The 24,167-nt window shown below is 36.2% G+C and overlaps 3 protein-coding genes, 1 long non-coding RNA gene and 1 pseudogene across 9 annotated transcripts; 1 reads left to right on the top strand and 4 right to left on the bottom strand.

Annotated features, from left to right (window-relative positions):
* The first annotated feature begins 1,341 nt into the window (after positions 1–1,341).
* On the top strand, positions 1,342–4,263 carry LOC142540511 (uncharacterized). The gene is made up of 5 exons (XM_075646738.1): positions 1,342–1,776; positions 1,870–1,920; positions 3,150–3,283; positions 3,649–3,749; positions 3,829–4,263. The coding sequence occupies exons 1-5, from the start codon at positions 1,423–1,425 to the stop codon at positions 4,008–4,010; spliced, it is 822 nt and encodes a 273-aa protein (XP_075502853.1). The 5' UTR covers positions 1,342–1,422; the 3' UTR covers positions 4,011–4,263.
* Positions 4,264–4,651: 388 nt separating this feature from the next.
* Positions 4,652–7,807, bottom strand: LOC142538439 (putative serine/threonine-protein kinase PBL23; annotated as a pseudogene).
* A 3,415-nt stretch (positions 7,808–11,222) lies between these two features.
* On the bottom strand, positions 11,223–15,244 carry LOC142540510 (U11/U12 small nuclear ribonucleoprotein 48 kDa protein). Of its 2 annotated transcripts, XR_012819110.1 has the most exons (5): positions 13,900–15,243; positions 13,423–13,537; positions 12,858–12,965; positions 11,453–12,382; positions 11,223–11,381 (listed from the first exon to the last, which is right to left on the bottom strand). XR_012819110.1 is itself a non-coding variant. In XM_075646736.1 (4 exons), the coding sequence occupies exons 1-4, from the start codon at positions 15,177–15,179 to the stop codon at positions 11,549–11,551; spliced, it is 2,337 nt and encodes a 778-aa protein (XP_075502851.1). In that variant the 5' UTR covers positions 15,180–15,244; the 3' UTR covers positions 11,383–11,548. The 2 variants fall into 2 exon arrangements, 1 of the variants encoding a protein (XP_075502851.1); XM_075646736.1 differs by lacking the exon at positions 11,223–11,381 and having other exon boundaries at positions 11,383–12,382; positions 13,900–15,244.
* A 1,182-nt stretch (positions 15,245–16,426) lies between these two features.
* LOC142540509 (uncharacterized) lies at positions 16,427–17,803 on the bottom strand. Its single transcript, XR_012819109.1, has 2 exons — positions 17,313–17,803; positions 16,427–17,211 (listed from the first exon to the last, which is right to left on the bottom strand). It is a non-coding gene; the product is annotated as an uncharacterized LOC142540509 (long non-coding RNA).
* Positions 17,804–18,078: 275 nt separating this feature from the next.
* On the bottom strand, positions 18,079–22,115 carry LOC142540506 (putative pentatricopeptide repeat-containing protein At2g01510). 5 transcript variants are annotated; one of them, XM_075646730.1, is made up of 4 exons: positions 21,089–22,115; positions 20,901–20,989; positions 20,669–20,833; positions 18,079–20,570 (listed from the first exon to the last, which is right to left on the bottom strand). In XM_075646730.1, the coding sequence occupies exon 4, from the start codon at positions 20,564–20,566 to the stop codon at positions 18,401–18,403; it is 2,166 nt and encodes a 721-aa protein (XP_075502845.1). In that variant the 5' UTR covers positions 20,567–20,570; positions 20,669–20,833; positions 20,901–20,989; positions 21,089–22,115; the 3' UTR covers positions 18,079–18,400. The 5 variants fall into 5 exon arrangements, with proteins under 5 accessions (XP_075502845.1, XP_075502844.1, XP_075502842.1 ...); XM_075646729.1 differs by having other exon boundaries at positions 18,079–20,833; XM_075646727.1 differs by having other exon boundaries at positions 18,079–20,786.
* Between the last annotated feature and the right edge of the window lie 2,052 nt (positions 22,116–24,167).

Raw genomic sequence — 24,167 nt, 5'->3', positions numbered from 1 at the left:
TTTGACTATCATAAAATGCTCATGAAATCTAAATGGTTATATTATTAGATGAGAATCATGAGATATTGAATGAGACAAATACTTTGACATATATTTGAATGATATCTCATATGCATATCTTAATCACATTATTCGTATCTCTTCTCAAGATTTTTAAAATACAATAATTAATTTTATATATCGTTCCACAAGATATAAAATATTATAAAACAAAATATAAACTCGATAGAAAAAAATTTGTTTAGTTTCAATGAATAATATAATATTATGTTCTAAACGCAACAAATGAGATTGAAACTATATCATCCTCATGACATGATACACGCAATCATTATTTCAAAGATTCCAAAAAATGACGATCAAGATGACTCTTCAATTGCGTCAAATTAAATGAGGACACAATTCTAAGATATAGTCATTTGAAGAGATTTCAAGTATTTTTCTCACAGTGATTGAGAAATAGTTGTTAAAAATTTATTAACCTTATAGTTATATGTTGATAATATTGATACTAAATATATAAAAATGATATCACAATATTTGAAGAAGGTGCAACATCATTCATTGGTTATGTTGTTGAAGAATATATAGGTTATACATATTTTTAGTCACAAGTGAAAACTTATCACGAGAAAAAGTATTTTTTCTTAAGAGTTATGGTTGATGATTGTCAAAAGCGGAAAAATCATTTAACAATAAAAAAATAGTCGGGAAAATAAGATTATCAGATACAAACAATGTAGAAAACAGAAAAAATGGAGTGATAAAGAAGCAAACTACGAGCATGTCAGATCCCCGATAAAGATTGTAAATAACATAATAGATGTTAAAGACGATCAGATACTTGCTGAACATACCAAAATAGTTATATGCATATTATAACAAACTACGACAAAGAGTTGAAAATCAACCAAGAAGCATATTGAAAAGTGTGTCAAGTGGATAAGATAATTTATCTGATTCATATACCGTCTATGGTCATGATTTTTTATTTTTTATGGCTTAGTTTGTTTCAGTTGATAAATGTTATTAACCATGTTTTAATTCATTTAAATATTATCAAAATTTCGTACATATATTTTCACCAGTTTAGATTTTTACGTGCAACGCACGTACATTTTTCTAGTGATATTAAAATAGAGAGATAAATACTTCTTATTATGTAGCACAGACTCACCTATATTTTTCTTTAAAAAATTAATATCTGGTTTTATTTCCAAAATATTAGGTGTTTTTAATTAAAAAAAAAAAACATACATACATTCATACATACATAAAAACGTGTTGGAAATCAAACCAAAGATTAATTTTTCTTATGTTCCAACAAGAGAATTGTTGTACAACGTGCAGCAAAAGTTGTTCTCAGTCTGGATATAGTTAATTTGGTCTGTGTTTTCAAAGCTTGGCTAATGTAACTCAGTAATGAAGATGAAAACCCCGGCGGCGCTGCTCACCGCCAATTCGCCGTCGGCTCTCCGCTTCAACACCGAAAAGATAATTTATTCGACAAGCTCGCGATGCCTTTTCAGCCTTACGCTCAGGTTCAAACCAGCGAGAGCACGCCTCAGAGTTTCGTGCCCATTGGAGAACACCGATTCGAAGATGGCCTCGAATGACTCTATCGAACACCTCGAAGTATTACCAGATTCTCAGCCTGGAGATGGATTGCTGAAGGTTGAAGTGAGAAATCCCAGTTTTTTAGCTAATCTAATCCCACCACCTAAATTGAGCTTCAGTGACCAAGTTTTCTTTCTCCTCGTCTTCATCGCTGGCACGGTACTCAAGTTACTTTTTTCTGTTAAAATATTTCTGATATAATCAATGATTTCTACATGGTGTAATGCGAACCTGAAAGCGTTTTATTTGCAGACTTGTGCTGCGTTCGCTAGCCTTGTTGTTGCAGCCGTACCAACTTTGTTTGTAAGTATTGCAGCAATGTCTTTAATTTCCTTTTAGAACACAATTCGGTATGCAATTTTCTCATTTGGGGTCGCAGTCTTTTGCTTTGAGCTATTTTTTTTAGCTTATGGCACGACATATACGCCTTTTACTTGTTATTTTCATCCGTTGAAAATATTCGCTGATGAATTACGTGGAAACGGCTGCATAGCCTTTGAATTTTAGCATCTAATTAGCTTTCTTTTGGTGTATTTTAAGTTTTAAGGTTGTCTTTGAACGGAGGGATCTGAAATCAAGGCATTTTAAATCCAAGATTCAGATTCTTTCTATATCTTTGGATTTGTTGAGTTTCAAATCCTTCCTACATGTTATACCTATGTTTTAGTCACAACGATGAATTGGAGTCATTTGAGATCCTATGTGAACTCATATCGTTCAATCCAAATGCAACTCAAATGTCAAAATCTCTAGCTTGTTTGATACCTTCTCCAGATGCCAGTCCGAAACTCTGGATATACGGGAGAGAGACACTAAAATTTTAGTTTATATTCTTCTGCATTCTTGATTGTGTTTTTCAGCTTTTCTTCATTAGAATTTGCCACGTTGCTGTAATAAACAATCATGCCATTGGCAATAATTCAATTGGTTGCATTTAGCACCCGTGTGGAAAGGATTTTAAAACCTGCTTTTTAAAATTGGGTATTTGAAAGATTATTGATTTTATACAGGGGTTATGTGATTTTTTTTTGGGTTTTTATGGGTTACAAATGCCATTGAGATGGTTGAGCATGGAAGACAATGAATAGATGAAATTCTGGCTTTGAGATGCTTAAATCTAATAAGAAAAATAATGAATCTATCAAACATCTATTATAAGGTTGTGATTGGATTAAAGGATCTGAAACTAGTGGATTTTCACTTCATCATTTATATTTGGGTAAAAAATTGAGGTAGATATTTCAAATTCCTCATTTTGTCGATGCATTTTCCTTCCATTTTGGAAGGATATGAAATTTTAAATCTATGAATTTCAAATTATTAGAATGCAAAGTATTTCCTCCAAATCAAATCATTTTATCCAAATGCAACATAAGAGATTATAAATGAAATAGCTTATCTTGAATGCAACTATGTGAATTTATCATTTTTATTTTTCCCTTTCTTCTTTTATTTTCATTTCATTTATGGTTGCCCCGCATCAAATATTAGACATTGGGTTAGGGATTTATTTTCGCCTTTACTTGTTGTAGGCGATGCGAAGGGCAGCTATATCTCTTTCAAAACTAGCCGATACTGCTCACGAGGAGCTCCCCGGTACAATGGCAGCGATCAGACTGTCAAGCATGGAAGTTAGTGATCTCATTCTAGAATTAAGTGATATGAGGTATATAAGCTTTTTTCGACCATGTCTACATCAAGCCTCTGGTAGCTATATAAAGTTTTCTTAAGAACTAATGTACCTCTCCAAATTGCGCCAAAAATTGAAAAGTTAAAAGCAAGCATAAATTTAGATTTATTAATCTGGGAATAATCAAGGAATTCTAGTTAATATTTTGGATTTTGAATTTTTATGTAAAAAATGCATGCTTACTAGGATGGCAAAATCAATCCTGCAACTGCAGAACTTTTGATTGATCTCGCCACTGGAAAAATTTCCTTTTCAGTGTCTGAGTTTATTAATGGTAGCATCATTTTCAAATGCATATCTCGATATTTCAAGATAATGTATTATGTTCTTTCTGATTCTAGCGAAGAAATAGCAGACGGAGTGAAAAAATCTACTCAAGCTGTTCAAGCAGCAGAAGCCGGAGTTCGAAAAATAGGTTCTATTGCTCACCAACAGACTATGTGTAAGCTATTCATTTTCGGCTTGTATTTATAGTTTTTTCCTCCAAATGGAAAAAATGATTGCACTCTTTTTTGGAAAAGCCATGATCCAGGAGAGGGCTAGACTGCCAATCATCTCACTGCAACCAATGGTTTCTGGTGCTGCGAAGAAAACGTCTCGTGCTGTCAGCCAAGCCACAAAAACAATATTGAATATCATCTCACGAGGCGAGCTTAACTCAGCCGGCGAAAATGACAATCCCGTGAACAGGATAGAAGGCTGAGACATTTTTGGAAAAAAATGAAAAGGTGAATAAGATATACTGACGCGAATGAGTAATGCTGGTACAATGCTCAACGCGCTAGATATAAGCACTGGAAAACATCTGCAAGTTCTCGACTCACGTGCAATGCGTATTCATGTATATATCTTATCTTTGTCATTTTTTCTGAATTGAATAGGGAAGCTGTATTTAAATCTGTTTATGTCACTGAATTTAGTCGGCCATCTCTAATTTGATTTTTTAATTTCTTTTAGTTTGTTTTCATTTATTGATTCAATATTATATCTTTTTTTTAGAGAAATTAAAATTTGTTAGTGATTGACTCAATGCCCAAACTGGCTGATAATTATGGCAAAATAATTTTTGAGGTACAAGTATCCTTATTCCCTATGATATTTTTATGCCAAAAACTTGTGTGAGATGGTTTCACAGGTCGTATTTTATGAGACAGATCTCTTATTTGAGTGATCCATGAAAAAATATAACTTTTTATTGTGAATATCGGTAGAGTTGACACGTCTCACAGATAAATATTCGTGAGCTCGTCTCATAAGAAGAGATCTACTCTATTTCTATCTATGATAAAATATTACATACAAACCAACATAATCTAATAAATTATTCAAGGTTCAATTCGGCATTTTATCATTAGAATTTTTGTAACAAATTTCGGATTCGAATTCGAATGTTTTTTATAGGATCTTGATTAAGCTCAATGTTAGTGCTAATAACATCACATCCTTATGATCAGGTCCTTTGACACCAAATTTTACAGGATTTTCGACTTTAGGGAGCCGAATCGAGATGGCCAATCTCCTAAGAATATAGAATGGAGATGAAGAGAACAAGAGAAGAGAGGAAATCTGAGAACTTTATTCAAGAACAAAGTATGAAAATACAAGGACCAATATGCTCCTTTCTTCCCCTACTCCTTTTATAGTCTTCTTCGTAACTACCCTCAACTGACTTCTTATGCTGCCTATCTTTTATTTATGAGTTATTGTCTATTTACAAGTAATGATATAATTCTTCGTCACTCTTCTATTTCTTTGGCCTTGATTAATTTTGGCCTCTTCCTTTCTTGTATCAAAATCAACCTTCATTCCCTTCTCGTTTCTTTATTTCCTTGCATTCCTTGCATGTGTATCAGATGTCCAGTCCAAGACCATATTTGTAAGAACTATGTTCAAATGAAAATCAATAAATTCCTGTATTTGCAATCAATCACACTTGCATCACTTCCGGAGATTTTTGGTGGTGTGGCTTCTATCAAGTTCTTGTCCCATCTCGCTGCCTGCAAGTGAACCAGACATATTAGAACAATTTAGTTATTAAGATTTGAAATGCATGTGTGTGTGCACACGACTGGAAAATGCAGTATATTAGGATTGCACCAACCATTTCAGCCATTTTGTTTTTTGTAAGCTTTGTCCAACTCTTCACAAACCACAACGATCGTGGGACGGCCAGAGCGGGAATTGGCTACATAGAGCACTGCTATCTGCAGTATGGATTCGAAATCTATGGTGATAATATCTCCAATCATGTATGGATCCTGAAAATCTGTCAATGGTCGCCTTGTCATGTTCATGTCCTTTGCCTGGAAAAAGTTTTTGAGAATCATTGGCTTTCTAAGCTTATTAGTTAACGCACATTGTGAAAGATGCATGGACAGTATATAAGCGATTTTTTCTCGTGTGTGTAGAATACCTCAACCAACATTGGACTGTGGAATATGTTAATAGGACTGATGGAGAACATACTAGGAAACAGCAGATGCATGATTCAATTTTCGTGCTAGAGGGAGGGGGAGACTCAATCCTGGGCATTTGCCACTAGGGCGTTTGATGAATCACCAAGAAATCAAGGCTTGTGTGTGCATGTTCACAGATGTGCAACTAGCTGAGTGTTGATAACAGCGACCTTTCTAATTAGTTGATCTCTTCCATTCAGGTCTAGCTTTATTACTCGTTGCCCGGATAAAAGTTGAAGCATGACTATACCAAAACTATATATATCACTAGCACAAGTCAGCTTGGCATTAATCATGTATTCAGGATCCACGTAACCTATTGTTCCCCGAACATCTGTAAATACTTTACTTTCATCCATTCCAATCATTTTTGCCAATCCGAAATCTGAAAGCTTTGGTTCCATTTTTTGAGTCAGAAGAATGTTTGTTAGCTGCAAATGGCAGGGAGAAATGAAAAATATAGAGAAAAATCAGGTAAAGAAAAACCAAGGTCATTTGGAGAGCAGACCAATTCAGACACATCTTCTTGATAGACTTTGCGTCTTGTGCTCAGATATCTAAATATTTTGTGTATTACCTTGATGTCTCTGTGAACGATGCAACCATCTACATTGTGATGCAGCTATTTAAGAGCAAACGCACAATCTCTCAAGATTTTAACTCTTAATTCCCATGTTAGCTCGCCATCTTTCCCTGCTAATCATATAGAAATGATCACGCATCTGTATTTTCCACAGAAGTTCGCATGAAATATTCAAAATATTATAGCGTATACATACTCAAGAGATGTTCAGCAAGATTTCCTTTGTAGCAATATTCATAGACTAGATACTGTTTCCCATCTTCAAAGCAACAACCGAAGAGACATACAAGGTTCGCATGCCTGACTCTCGAAAGGCCTTCGATTTCTTTAACGAAAGAATCTGATGTATTTCTTTGATATAACTGCTTGATTGCCACTGGTTGTTCACTCGGTATCATGCCCTTATAAACTTGCCCTGCACTGACTCTCCCCAGGTACTTCTTTTCGGGGGAAAAGTTAACCGCATTATCAATCTCTGTTTTTGAGAATCTGTAGAGAGCTGAGCAAGAGGCAGTGAGGCCATTGTCCTTGAGATGTTTCATCTCTTTTTTTCGATTTCGTATCAAGTATTTTATTAGTGTGATTATGGTTGATAGCCACCCGTTGCTAAGAGAGCTTCTGCCAGATTACCTGATGACATTTTGAGGAAGGGTAAGATTAGTTTTTTTAAACTTAAATGTTCATGTCTTTTACTGCAGCAAGAGCCAAGAGGTGACTATGAAACGAAGTTTGACTTACAGTTGAGTCTGATGTAATTCACTTGTTCTGCACATAGGCACATGAGGAAATGTCAGATCGGCAACTAAGGGATTACCACACAACAAGACAGAAGTCGCCCCTGAATTTCTAGTTCTATCCCTTAATGAAAATACACGTGTTTGAAAATAAAATCAGAAAACAAATAGTTATCGGTTAAGATTCAAGAGTCCTGAAACATGATGCTCATTTCACCTGGTTCGACCAAAGCAGGCAAGCATATATTGAAATCACCAATCTCAGAGGAATCATTCATTTTCTCAGCTATCACTGAGGCAATTACAGCAACTAGACAGGTAGCCTTTTCTCTATGATCACTTTCATCAACCTTCAAGTAATCTAACAACGAATTGGTTTCTTTCGATATTGCAGAGGTGCAGGTTGCCACAAGCATAATCAAATGAGGAAGAGCTGAAAAGGGAACATTTTCCTGTAACATTTGTTTAAATATTTGACGACTGAAGTGTAGAGCATTGGCCACTTCCTCTGTAGAAGTGATCAAATCCACAGTTGTGAGCCGACACGTTTGTCCAGAGCAGTTGTTCCAGCGATCTTTAACAACGTAGGTATCTCCTTATGGATTTTTAAGGGCTTGAAGGGCTAAGGCGTGCAGAAAAACAAGGAGGCGTTTTGACAGCAGGTTGATTTGGGAAAGAGCCCGTTCCAGTCTTCGAGTTGTTTTTGTACTTGAGTGCACCCTCCGATAATTTAACCCACAAACTGCATGACACAAATGCATACGATCAAGAAAATTGAAGGCAAGTACTTGATTCTTGAAAATAGTTGTTTCATTAGATTATTATAAATGTATTTTGATAATTAGCAAATTGAGGAAGCTTGTAGAGGGCAATGAAAAACTTTGAACATAGAAGAGAGTTGTGAGCATTACAAAAAGAAGATTAAATCTCAGAAATCTCTCTTTCGGTTTCCTTCTTTACTAATTCGATTTAGCACGAGAAGTTCGTCACGAATTATCAATGTTTGCGGCTGTCTTTTCAAAAACCAGTATCTTTTTTTTTTGGCAGAAAACATGCAGAGGATACACATTTATACAAGACATTTTCCTCATTAAAATCGAAGTTGGATAATCTTATCTATTATGTTATTGCTTAGTAATAGTCACCCCTAATACAATCAACATTTCTTGGCCATGGATGTACTATTGCATGAAAACCCGACTACGTTCATGGATGGCCTCGAACTTGGCACTAAGCCTTTTATAATGCGTACATGTGTGAATGGAGAAAGTATGCGTGTTTGGTTCAAGAAAATTCATGAAGTGATGTTCCCAAAGATGCAATTTTGTCAGCCAATAACTTGCTTAAAATTAATCATTATTTTAGTTTGTGCAATCAAATCAAATGCGAAGTCATATGTATAGTTCAGTCTACGCTGCGGTTGGTCCATGTTGAGGAACCAAACTCTGGTCAAGTTATTGTTTTACATTAGATGTAATCTGAATACTAAATTAGGATGCCAGTGAAGATTTCCAGGTACTTCGTTAAAAGTTTTTGACAAAGTCTCGCGACATGATCGATATATTTCTAAACCCTTAGATTGGAAATAAAACAGTGGAATCATTCCCTTATCTCCTTGATACCGAAATCAGCGGCCACGTGATTAGGAAGCTGGTTGATGAAGCTCAGGCGGGCTTCATTGAAGGTAGATCGATAGTGGATAATATTCATTTGGCCCAAGAGCTGCTTCGAAAGTACTCTAGGAAACGAGGATCTCCCAGGTGTATGCTCAAAGTTGATCTAAAGAAGGCGTATGACACAGTTAATTGGAGCTTCTTGAATGATGTACTAAAATACTTGAATTTCCCGGTTACTTTCATTAAGTGGATCATGGAGTGTGTTTCGACAACTTCTTATTCTGTTGTGATCAATGGTCGTTTTCACGGGCACTTCCAGGGACAGAGAGGTCTCCGACAAGGTGACCCTCTTTCTCCTTATTTATTCACTTTATGCATTGAGGTCCTTGCTCGTGATTTGAAGAGAATGTCTCGTGATCCAAATTTTGGCTTTCATCCAAAGTGCCGAAACATGGCTATCACCCATTTAGCATATGCTAATGATTTATTGCTATTATCTAGAGCTGATGTTCGTAGTGTCTCTATGATCTTGCAATGTGTGAATAATTTTGGGGACATGGCTGGACTTAGGATAAATTTTTCGAAGTCTAACGTATATTTGGGCAGTGTTCCGGAAAATGAAAAGCAGAAAATCATTGATATATCTGGATTCACTCTTGGGGTCTTGCCTTTTCGATATTTGGGAGTGCCCCTTGCATCCAGACAGCTTACTTCCTCGGATTACTGTACACTTGTGGATGCAATCTCGAATAAAGTTGCTGCTTGGCCCAGAAACTCGTTATCTTATGCAGAGAAGCTTGAACTTATCAGGTCAGTTGTTCAGGGTATTAAGTGTTTCTGGTTATCTATTCTCCCGTTACCTTCATGCATTATTGATAGAATTTATTCGAAGTGTCGGAAATTTGTTTGGCCTACCAAACACCCCCCCATAGCGTGGAGTGTCCTTTGTAAACCAATGGATGCAAGTGGTTGGGGTCTTAAGAATTTAAAAAGCTCGGAATAAGGCCTTGATAGCGAAGACTCTTTGAAACATTCATATGAAGAAAGATTGTTTGTGGATCAAATGGGTTAATCATGAATGCAGTCACTAGTCTAGTGTTTGGAGTTGGGACTGGAATAAAGAGCAATCTCCTCTTATTAAACAGATCATTGCGTTACGTGATGAGATGATTTTAGCCCATGGTTCGGTGCAAGCCTCGATCGCAATGCTAGGTACGTGGTTTGGTTGCTCTAAGGGACTGTTGAATGCGTATGATTTCTTTGTCGGTAGATGGAATAGATGGCCTTGGAAACCTCTTATCGCCAAGTGTTGCATTCTACCGAAGCATAGGTTCTTGTTGTGGTTGGTTGCTCATCGCAAGTTGCTTACTCGTGACAGACTAGGTTATCTTCTTGACAGATCTTGTGTTTTGTGCAACTATTCTGCTTAATCTGTGAGTCATCTCTTCTTTGATTGTCCTATAGCTAGATCTATCTGGAATTGTATTCGTTCGTGGCTTGGGATGCGTAAGAGAATGGGAACTACTGCGGCCGTTCTGAATGCTTTCCGAGGTGTTTATCGTGGTAGCTCGACCCTCAATAAGATGCAGTGTATGACTCTCGCTACAACGGTTTACCATATCTGGAATAGAAATAGAAAGATTTTCGAAGATGAGCAACCGAATCTTGAGAGGACGATATTGAAGATCAAGCTTCATGTGCTTCGAAGTGTGCCAAATGCGTGTGATTTGGTTCAAACATTGTTATAGAGCTTGTTGTGATCTATTAGTCTACTGAAAATTATTGTTGTTATTGTTCCTGGGAATGCTCAGTGTAGTTGTTTTATACTAACTTTTACCCGTTTTTAATTAATCAATTCATTAAAAAAAATAAAAAAATTAGACAACAGATATTAGCTCTGTTCTCATGTTTGCGAAAGAGGTGAAACGACACAACAAAAGACCAAAAAAAGAAAAGAAACATACAAATAAATATGGAGAGGATCAAAATTGAAATCTCCGTAAACCGCAGAACATCAAGTGGTCTCATGAGAACTTCTGGACTACGCAAACAATCCAAAGGCAAGCAAGAATCAACCTCAAAACCATGAGACGAATCAATTCAGCAGCTGAGAAACAGCCAAATTCCCTTCGAAAAGGCCAACGTAAAAATAAGAGCACACAGAAAACGTCATGACCAGTAAAATTTATGTTATCTTGGAAGGAAAACTAGACCCTTAGATTGGGCATCTAAACAGCAAAAAGGGCCTTCAAGCAGGTGACTCCACAGAGAATTAATGTTGCCATGCTCAGCATACTGACATGCGATGGACTAAATAATCACACGGTTAACATATTCTTTGTAGCGGATACCTTGAGTTTCCCACTTGGGAATCATGAAACAAAATGTCATCGAAATTTTATCTCATAACCCAGTGTGATTTAGCATTACTAAAGTTTGTGCTCAGCATTTGAGAGTGTTCGACACACTAATTATAACCAAAAAAGCACATGCAAATAGTTAGTTATATACAGGTTGTTTTTTCAGTGAAACAGCAAATACCGCATAGAAATGGGAAGTAAACAACTAAAATGAGAAAGATAGAGCAAAAAATCCGATAATAATTCAAGAAGGATACAGAGAAGGATACTGGTGGTGGTTAAATTGCGACACCTGCGTGACTGCTTGTTTGCTCACTTGATGAAGCTAAAGGGAAACTTACTTAATATTGATCTCACAGAAGTAGAGCAATAGGAAAACATTGCAAGAAAATTTACCTCATTCTAAACAAATACACTTGCGGCAGTCAGAGTGCGAACAGCAATGAAAATTTTGATAAATGGAGATGACATCACCGACTTGACCAACCATAATCACAGGTCATCGTAATTCTGCATAGGATCGTATCTGTCCTCTGACTGAATATTCTTGTCGGTTCTGCTTCTCCATCTATTCCTATGCTCACCAATGTCTTCATTTACATCTCTGAGATCCCTGTTTATTTTGCTTTTGCCTCTGTCCCAATGCCCACTGTTGTCTTCCTCTCTATCTCTACGATCTTGGTTTCTTTTGCTTCTCCCTCTGTCCCGATACACGTCTGTGTCTTTTTCTCTATCTCTACGATCTCTGCTTGTTTTGCTTTTCCCTCTATCCCTATACTCCCTATTTTCTTCATATCCCTCTCTTTTGCGACTGCTTTGGTCACCCTCACCTCCCTCTTTTTTATGACTGTTTCGTTCATGTGGTGTTCTACTTTGGCGTGATCTTGTGGAATAACATTCTTCAAAGATTTCGACATTATCAGTCCTTTTTCCACTATCCATCTGTTCTCGCGATTGACTCCTACCATGTCTTTCCTCCCGGCTTCTTGAGTTATCGTCTCTACCATGTCCAACCCTCTCAGTATTTCCATTGAAATCTCGTAAGCTGCTATGCCAACTGGAATCTCGTCTTTGAGCCAGAACCCCGTCCGTGAAGTCCTCTGAATCATGACGAGAGTGAAACTCGTGTCTGTTATCATGTGACTGATCTTCATAATCTTTTGTCACCTGATAATTTCTTGATCCAGAAACAACAGAAGCACTCTCATGTCTATATGAATATTCAGATGCAGATATATCTGCCTCTTCAGCTGTCTTTGACAGGCTATCAATCCCTACAGCTTGCTTGATTTCCTCCATATATTCCTCTATAATATCCCTTGTGACCTTTAGGCCAACACGAGGGAGGATAAAATTTTAGTTCAAGTTGTTCTAAATACAGTGATTTATTGATCAGAACATCAAATTGAAAGGAAATATAACTCAAGCGAGTAGTAAAAATAAATAAATTGCTGACATAAAAACTTGGGGGTGAAATAGCGGGCACCTTTCTCTCTCTCACCTCTGCCCAGAAAAAGGTGATAATGTACATGGTGTTATTTTAGTATCTCGTGTAGTCCTGGCATTGCACGGTTGCAAAGAATTCAGCCAAGCCAATTTGTAAAGATGGATTTTTTTTCCAAAAGTAAACTTCTTTAACACAGTGATGATACCACCATGTCGAGGACAAAAATGCGAACACCAAAATTCACCATCCCAACTCTCATACAAAAGTTTGTGTCACATCAAATGGCACAATGAACAAGAGGAGAGGAGTAAAATTTAAAAAATAACGAAGAAAATGAAACATAAAAATCCGTACCTCTGTAGTATTTCTCTTTAATTTCTTGCCGCGATAAGACATCCTTCTGCGTTTGTAATCTCTTTCCTCAGCTAATAACTCCTCCCTTGTCTTGATTTTATTTGCATCCTAGAATATCATAGATGTAGTGAACATACGATAGGACATTAATAAATAGAAACTTATGAGTATTTATCAAAAGATACAAATGTCTTGCAAGTTGCGACATCCTGCAAACAGTATCATAAATATTACAACCATCATACTCATATCAACCATCTGATTGCATAGAATAAAAATACACACACACACACGAACAACAGAACCCCTGAAAACTTTTGTAACTAACCGTAGAGGAGCTGGTCATCTCACATTAAAACACAAGTTTCCCAAAGAGAATAAGTGGTTTTCTAAAGATGTCCAGACTCCAGTCAAATCCTTGCTGTTTTAGGCAATATGACCTCACTTGACTTTCTACTAAGTTTCATACATCAACATTCTTAATCGTACAATAACATCGAAATCAGTAGTGTATCTATAACCTCTTAAATGTTCATCACATATTTCTATAAATATAATCAGTAACCTGATTGCGTGATCGCTGCCAAGGAAGCCCATCATGCTCAATTATAGGTCTGTAGTCCGATCGTCGTTGCCGTTCTTCATCAGCTATCTTGGACACATATGCATGCTCCATGTTGCTGAGAAGGGAGTAGATAACTAAGATGCTTGTTTTGAACATTATAAACTCCTGAAAGAAAATAAAAGGACCAAAAAAGAACAAGGTGTGGAAAGTGTGGCAGCTACCGGAAGTCTAATAGACAGATACAACAAAGCACTCATATAATTTCACCTAGGCAAAGAAAATTCGATGAGAAAATTAAACACAAAGAATCTGAATCCTATAATTGGGAATGCGGGAGAAATTGAAGCTCCTGCATACTACAAGATAGTATATAAACCAACGGAAGATCTCTCGTCTAATAGTGATAAATTTTCTCTATTTGAGAAAAACTGCAGGGCGTTTCAATAAGGCATGTAAATGAGTAAGCATGATGTATACCGTTGGCACACAGATAATGGTTGTGAACAGCGTAATGCCCTAATGTTGCCCTCAACCATGGAACGCTCATGCAATGCAGCCACAGCTGCTGCGACATGTGAGATAAAAATCATACTGCTGCCAACAGTGCAACTGATGCTATCTCTCTCATTCCTCTTCCCGTTATCCATTGGCATATTACCTCGTGTTTGCCCTTCAATTTCAACCTCAACTTTGTACAAGTCACCAGAGTCGGCATCTTTTCCCTCAACAGGAAATAATGAAGCATTCGAGGAAGACTCCATTATACATTCTTTAAACACATCAAGGGTGAAAAATTTCCCACTTGCTTCACCATACAATATACCAAACTGTGAAGCTAACCATATTAACACATTAAACAAAACCGGGCACTCGAATCTCCGGTTACCCAAACCCAATGACTCGTCCTCAGTAATTTCTACATCACTAAACAGAAACCCTGCCAACCCAAAAGCTTCCCTCGTGATCGCCTTTAAACAAAACTTAACCAACCAAATCATATGATCTCGGATGTAAAAATCAATTATCACGCCATATTTAGGAGAATTTACAACAAGCCAATCATGTAAACGCAACAACATACAACCTTGCAGCCTCAGAATGGCACGCAAAACTCTAAAAGAGTACGTAGACGGAAAAACCCCACCAGCCCACCCTTGCAGTTCATTCTGAATTGCCCATATCTCGGATGGAAGAAACCCAATATCATCTACCGATAAACCAACTGCTAGTGCATCCTTGCAATCCTCATTGAAGTTAGCACACTCGATATACAAAACCCTAGGCAAAGTAAGCGATGGAGGCGGCGGAATGGAATGGTCATTGTTAACCAGGACAACAGGGCCAGGGCAGCTCTGGTAAAAGAAATTGTTGACAGGGCTATTATGATCGAAATAGCTTTCAAGTGAGAAGCAGAGCTCAGATGAGTTGCTTGGGAAATGAAATTCAGAGGAGGGCGGTGCGTTAAGGGTGCCGGGGTAGCGGAGGGTGCGCGGAAGAGAGACGGAGGAAGGGCAGTGGAGGTAGTGAGAGAAGAGGGATGAAGGAGGGACGTGGTGTGTGGGATTGAATGGGCAAGGGAGGAGGGCGTCGGTGGAGGCGGGGGTGGTGGGGACAGAAAGGAGGGTAGTTGTGGAGAGGTCGATAAGGGAGGTGAGTGTGGAGAGAACTGTGGACAGGGAGGGTTTTGGGTTGTGTACGTGAGACTGGGGGTTCGGCGGCAGTGGAGGAAGGGCCGTAGCCTGCGGCGGCGGGTTCATGCCGGAGAATGTTTCGCATGCATACAGCCGGGAAAATTAAGTACCAGTAAAATAGAGAAACTGCAGTTTTTAATCGGGCTTGGAAAATCGGGCCTTTCTTTAACAAAAGGGTGCGTCCAAATAAATGGTTGGGCCTGCAGTGGCTCCGTTGTAAATGGTTGGTTGTTTTCTATGCTATATATTAAATTTGCGGTATTTAGATTAAATAATTTTTGATGTCATTTTAATAATTATATATATTAATTAAGTATTTAAATTTTAACGTAAGTTACATTTAACTTGGTGAAAAAACTTTTTGTTTCTCAAGATCAAGTTATAGGTTTAATTCCTGCTTAATTTTTTTAATTTTTTTTATATAATTTTTTAATTCATATATCAAAATTGTAGTGTAATTTTCATTATTTCTTATAATTATATTTTAATTTTTATTTAAATATAAATCAAATGAATTATAAAAATAATATACAAAACGTGATTTGATGCCCTAATAGTAACGAAAGATGTGGATTGTGACAAGAGAAACAAAATCAAAAAGTATTTGTCAAAAAGTGTGAAAAAATAATGACATATTCAGAATATTTGAAAAGATTTCAACAAAAACCGTTTCAACCATGTGTATTTAAGAGAACTTAGATTAACTACTATATTTTGAGATATTTAGATTAACTAATTTTTAATTTCATTGTCTATTTAACAATTATGTATATTAATTTGTTTCCTAAACATCAAGTTGTACGATCAATTCCTAATTAGGTCTTTTTTTCTATTTATTTATTTTTTTTAATTCACATATCAAAATACAGCGTAATCCCTCACTATTTCTTATAATTACATTATGATTCTCATTTAAATATAAACAAAATGAATTATAAAAAATATTATATAAACACGCAACGTGTGTATCGGTGCACTAGTATATATAATTTTGATATGCTGCTCACTTATCGTGTCCACCTATGAAAAGATACTCGCACATTGAATGTGATGAAAAATATCAAAATTGTACAATCAATACGTATTATCAACTTATAAATGGACACAATAGGTAAACAACTTATCAAAATTATATATATATATATATATATATATATATCAACATTTTTTTTGGTTTTCCCCAAGTTGATCACCTCACTTTTATCTTCAAAAACAAAACTACTGTTGCACAAATATAAAATCTTGGAGGCCAGATTTGATTTTCAAGAGATCAGCGTTCAGCAAATTCAGTTGTTTAATGAGGGGAGAATGGCAAACCAATGAATGTGTGTCACCGCTGGTTATATATGATTATCAGGAGAATGGCAAGCCAATGAATGTGTGTCACCACTGGTTGAATATGATTCTATGATAAATACAAGTGTATATAATCCCATCCCATCCCATTCATAGATGAGTAGCAGTTCGATCAATAGGGGGTTTCTCCAACTCGGTACAATGTTCAACTAGCCTTTTGACCATCGTGTTTGGTACTTTTATCTACCCTTGGCCTGATTATCCAACTCGTCCCAGCCACCAAAATCTCGCTCGGCTGAAACATTACTCGAAGCCATCCACGATGTGTAATCCCCTGCTCTCTTCTGCGGACGGGTGCGAGTAGTCGTTCCTTTTGTCTTTCTTGGTCCTGAATTACTTGTAGCTCTAGCAGGTGTTTTTTTCTTGCTCTTCGACTTGGTTCTCGAGGCACCAGAGGACCTTTTCCATAATGTGTCTGTTATTAAAGAAAACACGGACTGGGCAATCGGTAGAGCTAACGCCATGAAGATCGAATCTGTTCCGGTTCCGGTTCCTAGCACAAGCGAAGTGATTACTGCTGGTATCATCCACCCAAAGATCGTAATACCTGAGATCATAATTTGAAAAAAAAAAATCGGTTCGATGTGGCAATCTTTCTGTTACTGTTCAAATATCTAAGTTCTGCCCTCTATCAAGCAAATTTTTACTACTTCATAAGTTTCCCATAAGCCTTGGATTCAGTCCTGGACTTGAGATTGAGCCGTGGACTCATCATTGTAAAGTAAGATTTCCTCGAGACAAACTTACACCAAATGCAGAAACATAAAAGGTTATTCTTTGGGAAATTTCGATTTCATTCCAAACTATTGAAAAAGCAAAAGAATTCTACACAAAAAACAGTACCTTGGAAATCCATTTAAAGCTGATAGAAGCTTCTTGAACCCCAAACCCTACATCTCCCTCTTCTACTTCATCATCATCATTATTTTTTCCATTAAAATCATCAGACCACCAAACCCTCTTCTTCGCGGCGTTCTTAAACCCGAACTCACCTTCGTCATCATAGTCTTCCGTCAAATATGCGTCACTAAGCCTGGACCGTTGGTTGAGATTTACATTCGTGTCCAGATTCCACCGTGAACCGCCGCTACGCCCGCCAGAAAAACAGCGCCAAAAGATGAGATTGTTGACAGATATTTCTTGAAGATAATTACGTGAAGTTGGAATGGGGAAGAGATTGAGGAATTGGAAGGCTTTAGACCCCATCGAATTCCAGTAAACTGCGACATTATCCTCTTTAGGCTACTACTGCCAAGTTAAAATTTCAAATAAAGTTATTTCCATTTTTTTTAAAAATGCGTTAATTACCCATTTAATTGTTTATTAAAACACTATTAACTATCAATAACATATATTTTTAAAGAAATTACTCAACTTTCTTATAATGCATTTCTTTTAAGTTTGTAAAATTTAAATTTGAATTCATATTTTTTATTTGTTTTTTTTGTCGTAACTCAACATTTACGATGAAAAAACAAAAATTACAAAAAAATTAAAAAAATACCTAAATAAAACTGAAATTTAATAAGATATTAAAAAAATATATAAAAACAAAATTACAATTTTTTCATTTTATTATATTTTTGTCTCACCATTGTATAACTCAATATCATGCCAATTTTATGGTATATTTAATCAAGTTTTTTTTTTAAAAAAAAACTACAGAATCTAAAATTTAATCTAAAGTTAGTCAAAATGATTTTGAATCATCCAACATGTTTGAAGTCTTCCGCTAAATTATAATCCACTAGAGCCTGTGTGCCTTTGATCTGAAGCAAGTTCAAGACGAATACTGACATCCACAAGAAAGATTCGTCTGCACAAGTCCAAAGTAGCATATGCTTCAAGTTCCAACTGAATAGTTTGTGCATTCTTTGTTGCCGAAGAATTTTCTAGGTAAGTTTTTCCATACAAGCACGACACGATATGTGTCACCAGTAATCCCCACAGGAGCATAACCCATCTTTAAAATGATGGAACCTGCTTGAATCCCTGACGGTGATCTCCCTTAGGACAACTTTGGAAATCGCTTTTATCGCCGCATGGCAATCGAAACAAGCTCTTAAATTCTTTAGTACAAGTATAGGTGATCCATCTGGTGTACTGAGTAGTGCAAATGCAATCGCTAACCTCTCGCTGTGATATTTCAGTGACTCGGCTTTTATTTCGTCATCCACATTTTGAAGGCTGCAACTTAGGTCAGGCTTATAGCCTTCCTCTTCCATCCGCTTCTCCAAAGAGTTTATCTTTTTTCTTATATCCTCATTAAGCGGGTGAGTCCTATCATTAGCAGTGAATACATGAACCTTACGTTGAATTTCAACCCAACTATAAGCTGGGACCTTATGAACTCCTCGTTCTCTCATGGCCTTCTTTACCTTTGCCACCTGTTGCCAATCGCCTGCCTCGGCATAAATATTCGACATGGTGACATAGGCAGCAGCGTCTCTGAGAACATCCATGTTAAAAAGTTCATCAGCCGCTCTCTTAGCAAAATCTTGGTTCTTATGGATCCGACATGAATTTAAAACGGATGACCAAATAATTTCATCAGGCTCGAATGGCATTTGAGCCATGATTGTCTCAGCTTCATTGAAACGTCCCCTTCTACAGAGCACATCAACCAAAGATGCGTAGTGATCTTTTCTCGGAACAAGTTTATGAGTCTCAGTCATTGACATGAAATACTGTAATGCTTCATCAACAAGCCCGCGGTGGCTGCAGGCTCTTAAAACACAAAGGAAGCTAACCTGATCCGGACAAAGACCTGATTCTACCATCTCCTTGAAAGACCTCATTGTCGATTTGCCATCTCCGTTTTGGGCGTATGCTGAGATCAATGCATTCCAAGAAACAGTATTCCGGTCAGGCATCTCTTCAAAAATCACAACAGCATCCTTTATGGATCCACATTTTCCATACATGTCGAGCAGTGCACTGCCACAAAAAACATTAGACATATATCCAGTTCTTGTTATGGAAGAGTGCAACTGCTTCCCCAGTGAAAGCAAAGCCAAGTTTGCCGAGGCTCGAAGAGTACTTGCAAAAGTAGCTTGGTCCCCAGATACATTGTATTTTCTCATTTCATTGAACGATTTAAGGGCTTCGTCATTTAGCCCTTTCTGAACATAAGCTGATATCATGGCAGTCCATGGAACGGAGCTTTTGTTGACCAACTTTCCGAAAATAATATTGGCTTCATCAAATCTGTCACATTTGGCATACATGTCAACGAGAGAATTCGCAACTTGAATTTCCGAATCAGCTCTTGTCATGTATGCCTGAGAGTGGATTTGTCTTCCCAATTCCAAGTCTTGTCGATTTGCAGCTATACTCAACAAAGTTGCAAAAGGAAAATTTCTTCGGTCGAACTCGGATAACCTCAACTCAGCGAAGAGACTCATAGATTCTTCCAGTTGTTCATTCCAGGCATAACTTGTTATCATAATATTGTAAGAAACTCCATCCAACTGCGGCATGTCATCAAAGAATTTTCTCATGTCATCTATATAATCGTGTTTCGAGTATACATCAAGTAATGCATTGCCAACAAATATATCTTGGACACAGTTGGTCTTGATCACTAATCCATGGATCTGATGCCCAGGGGTAATACTATCGAACCCAATACAGGCATGCAAAAGTGCTGCAAAAGTGAAATCAGAAGGCCTAAAGCCATGAAATTGCATTTCCAAAAAGAGCTTCATTGCCTTTTCATTTAGCCCTTCTTTTGAACACCCAGTTATAACCGTGTTGAAAGTAACAGTATCTCGTACACTCATGTCCTTGAATAGATGAAAAGCTAAATCAAGGTTTTGACATTTACAATAAGAATCTAGCAAAGAGTTACAAACTTTAAGAGCCGAGTCAAATCCTAATTTATGAATTTGGGTATGAACTTGGAGTACATCTTTCTTGGTCACTGTTTCATCACAGCCTGATAAAAGAGCTATGAAGGTGACATAATCAGGCTTCATCCCCGACCTACGCATCTCAATATAAAGATTAAAAGCTTCATGGGGTTGCTTGTTTTGTGAATATGCACCAATCAATATCGTCCAAGACACTGCTGTTCGATCATCCATTTTATCGAACATCTCCCTAGCATAAGAAAGATTGCCCGACTTCAGGAAACAAGAAATCATCATGTTTACCGAACACGTATTTTTTCGAGGCATTTGATCAAACATTTGGCTTGCCTCAAATATCTGGGACCTTCTGAGTAAGTTCTTCAGATAGAAATTGTGGCGACAGACCTCTGGGTCAAATGATGTTTTAATGATTCGGGCATCAACCAAATTCTTCATGTCATTCTTGCTGCAAATTTTCATACCCTCAGTTGAACTTTGTATTAAAAGAAACAGCTGGTGAAAGAATAACAGGAGAGCAGTGAGAAGGGAAATAGAACCATAATAGTCAATAATTGTAGACCTGTTCGTATGGTAGAATTGCTTTATAGTAACCATGATTTTATGCCATGGATTTGCAGCCTTAAAGTTGTTCATGTTGCTAAATTGAATCTGTGGATAGGAAGAAAAGGAACAGGGTTTTAAGGTGCTCAAGAAGACAGGGTGAACAACCGAGATATAAAAATTAAAAAACTAGGTGGTTTTATCTACCTTGCAGCGAAAACAGCATCCGTGAATATCTTCGCCGAGGTCCACAGCCCATGGTTAGCCTAAAAGTAAAGTCCAAGGCAGAAAAAAGATCTCAAAGACCCACGCTTCATATAAGGAACAAACAAGATGGAAATAGCTAAAAAATATAAACTAGCCTCCCAGTAAAAGAATACAAACTATGGAGCCAAGCCTTTATAAATCCAAAATAATACCAATAAATAGCACCAAATAGAACCTAAAATGATGTTAGTAATGTCTAACAAGATTTAACATGATTTTTGGGAAATTTGAAAGGAATGCACCATATGTAGGAACGACAAAGAAGACATGTATGGAACAATTTTCCCTATTAATGGCTTGAATCCAAGACAACACCAACACCAACACCAACACCAACTTACTATGGAAGGTACGTTAGCATAAAGAAGTAGCATTATAATGTATTAGCTTCTCAATAGTTTCCAAAAGATGAGGAACGGAATTCAGAATTTGCAAAACTAGCGATATAGGTAAACTTCTGCCTGAACAATAAGCAAACAGATGGTATTTCTTTGCAAAGAGTATTTTAACTAATCAATATACGGCAGGAAAAATATTCACTTCTTCTAATGACAATGCCTGGGTGAAAAAGCAATAGTTGCCAAAAGTAACATTTTCATGGCGTTCTAGTGGGAATTGTTAAAAAATTGGCTGAAGAAACAAATTCTTTAATCTAAATGAATTGCAGCTGAGTTTGGGTTTCCTTAGTAATTTCGACTGGTACGTTGAAAAAATGGCTCGAGAAAAGTAAAAAAGCCCTTTTTTACATCATTGCTAATAATATGATGATAATCTACAGCAGATATTCACCAATCTTACATTGCTTCACCGCCCTTGAAATATGCTACTAAATACATTGATGAGGAAAAAACTGTAACAGCAACGGTAATTTTTTCAACGGAATGTAAACTCCTCAATTGCCCAATCACACACAATAAACCCCAAATAAAGTTAAGTAAACATCAAATCGCAGAAAGAACTTTTAGTTTCAGCATTTTCTTCAATGCCGAAGCTTCAAACAATGTTTCTTGGTTTGAAACAAATTTTTCCCGGCTATACATTTGCACATAAACAAGAAATTAACACAAACTTTTATCATCATCAAATAATACATACGAGCGTATGAAGGGAGAATAAGGAGCGAAATCACAGTTTTTGGAGGGAGATGACTGAAGCTGGGCCTGAGCCAAAACAGCAGAAAAACTTTTTGGTGCGACACACAAGAAAAAAAACTCCTCGTTGCAGATATGTAGGTTAGAGACTCGAGTCCGATCCAAATAATCCGGTCCGGACCGTTTTTACATGAGTTGCTTTTCTAAACAAACATGCTTTTTTTTATGTTATCCTAAGATCTTTAACAGCCGGAAGATATTCTTGAGTCACTAACACTTAGGATCTTATAAATTTAATTATTTTTATTGATTTTTGTAGAGTTTAAAAGTCTAAAAGTATTGAATATAGACTTTTATAAATTCTACAAAAGTTTAGTGGTATTCAAATTAGATTTTTCTATAATCTTAAAAAGTCTAGTGCTATTCAAACTTGATTTTTTAAAAATCTATAAAAATCTATAAGTATCCAATATTTACATAGATTTACAATGATTTTGATATAATTCTTTATGCACAAACCTTAAAACTCTAAGTACATCTATAAACACTCAAAAATTATTTCAAACTTGACTTTTTAAAAATCTATAAGTATTCAATATTTCCATAGATTTACAATGATTCTGGTATAATTCTTTATGCACAAACCTTAAAACTCTAAGTACATCTATAAACACTCAAAAATTATCTTCTACCCACCCTATAGATTTTGGTAGACTTTTAATTGAATCAAATATCTTTCTCACCCATAAATCTCTCTTCCTCATTCAAAGGCGACGCGATTTTGGTAGACTTTTAATTGAATCAAATATCTTTCTCACCCATAAATCTCTCTTCCTCATTCAAAGGCGACGCTTTTCTCCTCTCTAAAGAGAAGTCGAGGGTTTCTCGAATTTCAGAGGTATGATTCCTTTCTTGAATCATTATTGATCTGATAAAAAAAACATATTATGATTTTTATGTATCTCTTTCTATGTTTTGTTCGTTGTTTGTTTCTATCTGTTTATATGTGTGCTCATAATTTTTGCATATAATGTGATATGGGGAAGTTTGTGCATCTGGCTTTCAGGTGTTTATCGTTTGTATCAAACGGTGTATGATAGATAAATAATTTTTTTACAAGATTGTTCTTATAAGGATGCTTGAATACTAGTTCCGAATTCATAGCTGTTTTCATAATTATCAGTCCAATTTGTCAATCAAGACCAAAGTGCTTCTTAAAATAAATTAATAGTTCAAAGAAATTATATATATATATATATCGAAATTTTGATTTTGTTAGATTGAATTTATATTAAATATATTTACTTTTAAAATTTGTAAATTTATTTCAAAGTGGAGATATTATGTATGTTAAATAATTATTAGTTCAAAAGAATTTCATAAAAGTACAAAATTTGCATCATCAAATATTTGCAAATAGCTATCAAAATATTGCAAAAAGTCTACAAAACTCCATGAAATTCTGTTTACAAATCTTTGAGATTCTATAAGAGTCAATAAAAATATACCAAATCTACATAAATTTATCAATTAAAAAAATTAAATTGAAATTCATTAAATCTTTACAATGAATATACCCACTTAGTGTCATCGTCTCACAATTTAAATTTGTGAAAAAGATTTTCGCTTAATCTAACTTATAAAAAAATATCAATTTTACAATTACAAATGTCAAACGGGCCAACTCATAGCAAAGCAGATCGACCTGTCATTCTGACTGGCTGGAAATCCTCAACCCAAACCAAGATAAGGTGTGAGTTGACAAGACGGCTCGCGGGTCGATCCACAAAGAATAAAAATAAATAAATAAAAAATCATTATAATTAATTAAAATTTTCAGTTCATAAATAGATAAATATTTATAAAAAACATCAATAAAATTTTTAATTATTGATTTCACACGTCTACATTTTATACAGAATAATCAA

The sequence above is a fragment of the Primulina tabacum genome, chromosome 3 (assembly GCF_025594145.1).
Source record: "Primulina tabacum isolate GXHZ01 chromosome 3, ASM2559414v2, whole genome shotgun sequence".
NCBI lineage: Eukaryota > Viridiplantae > Streptophyta > Magnoliopsida > Lamiales > Gesneriaceae > Primulina > Primulina tabacum.
Note: the sequence above shows the minus strand (reverse complement) of the source record. Positions and strands in the feature narration are given on the sequence as shown.

Excerpts from the sequence above, each read along its gene's own strand:
- LOC142540506 (XM_075646726.1), bottom strand. The coding sequence starts at position 20,974 with ATGAACAACTTTAAGGCTGCAAATCCATGGCATAAAATCATGGTTACT.
- LOC142540510 (XM_075646736.1), bottom strand. The coding sequence starts at position 15,179 with ATGAACCCGCCGCCGCAGGCTACGGCCCTTCCTCCACTGCCGCCGAAC. Across the intron at positions 13,538-13,899 it reads CCATTATCTGTGTGCCAACG|CAACATGGAGCATGCATATG; the intron begins GTATACATCATG and ends CTCCCTTCTCAG. Across the intron at positions 12,966-13,422 it reads GGCAGCGATCACGCAATCAG|GATGCAAATAAAATCAAGAC; the intron begins GTTACTGATTAT and ends ATGATATTCTAG.
- LOC142540511 (XM_075646738.1), top strand. The coding sequence starts at position 1,423 with ATGAAGATGAAAACCCCGGCGGCGCTGCTCACCGCCAATTCGCCGTCG. Across the intron at positions 1,777-1,869 it reads TCGTCTTCATCGCTGGCACG|ACTTGTGCTGCGTTCGCTAG; the intron begins GTACTCAAGTTA and ends TTTTATTTGCAG. Across the intron at positions 3,750-3,828 it reads TGCTCACCAACAGACTATGT|CCATGATCCAGGAGAGGGCT; the intron begins GTAAGCTATTCA and ends TTTTTGGAAAAG.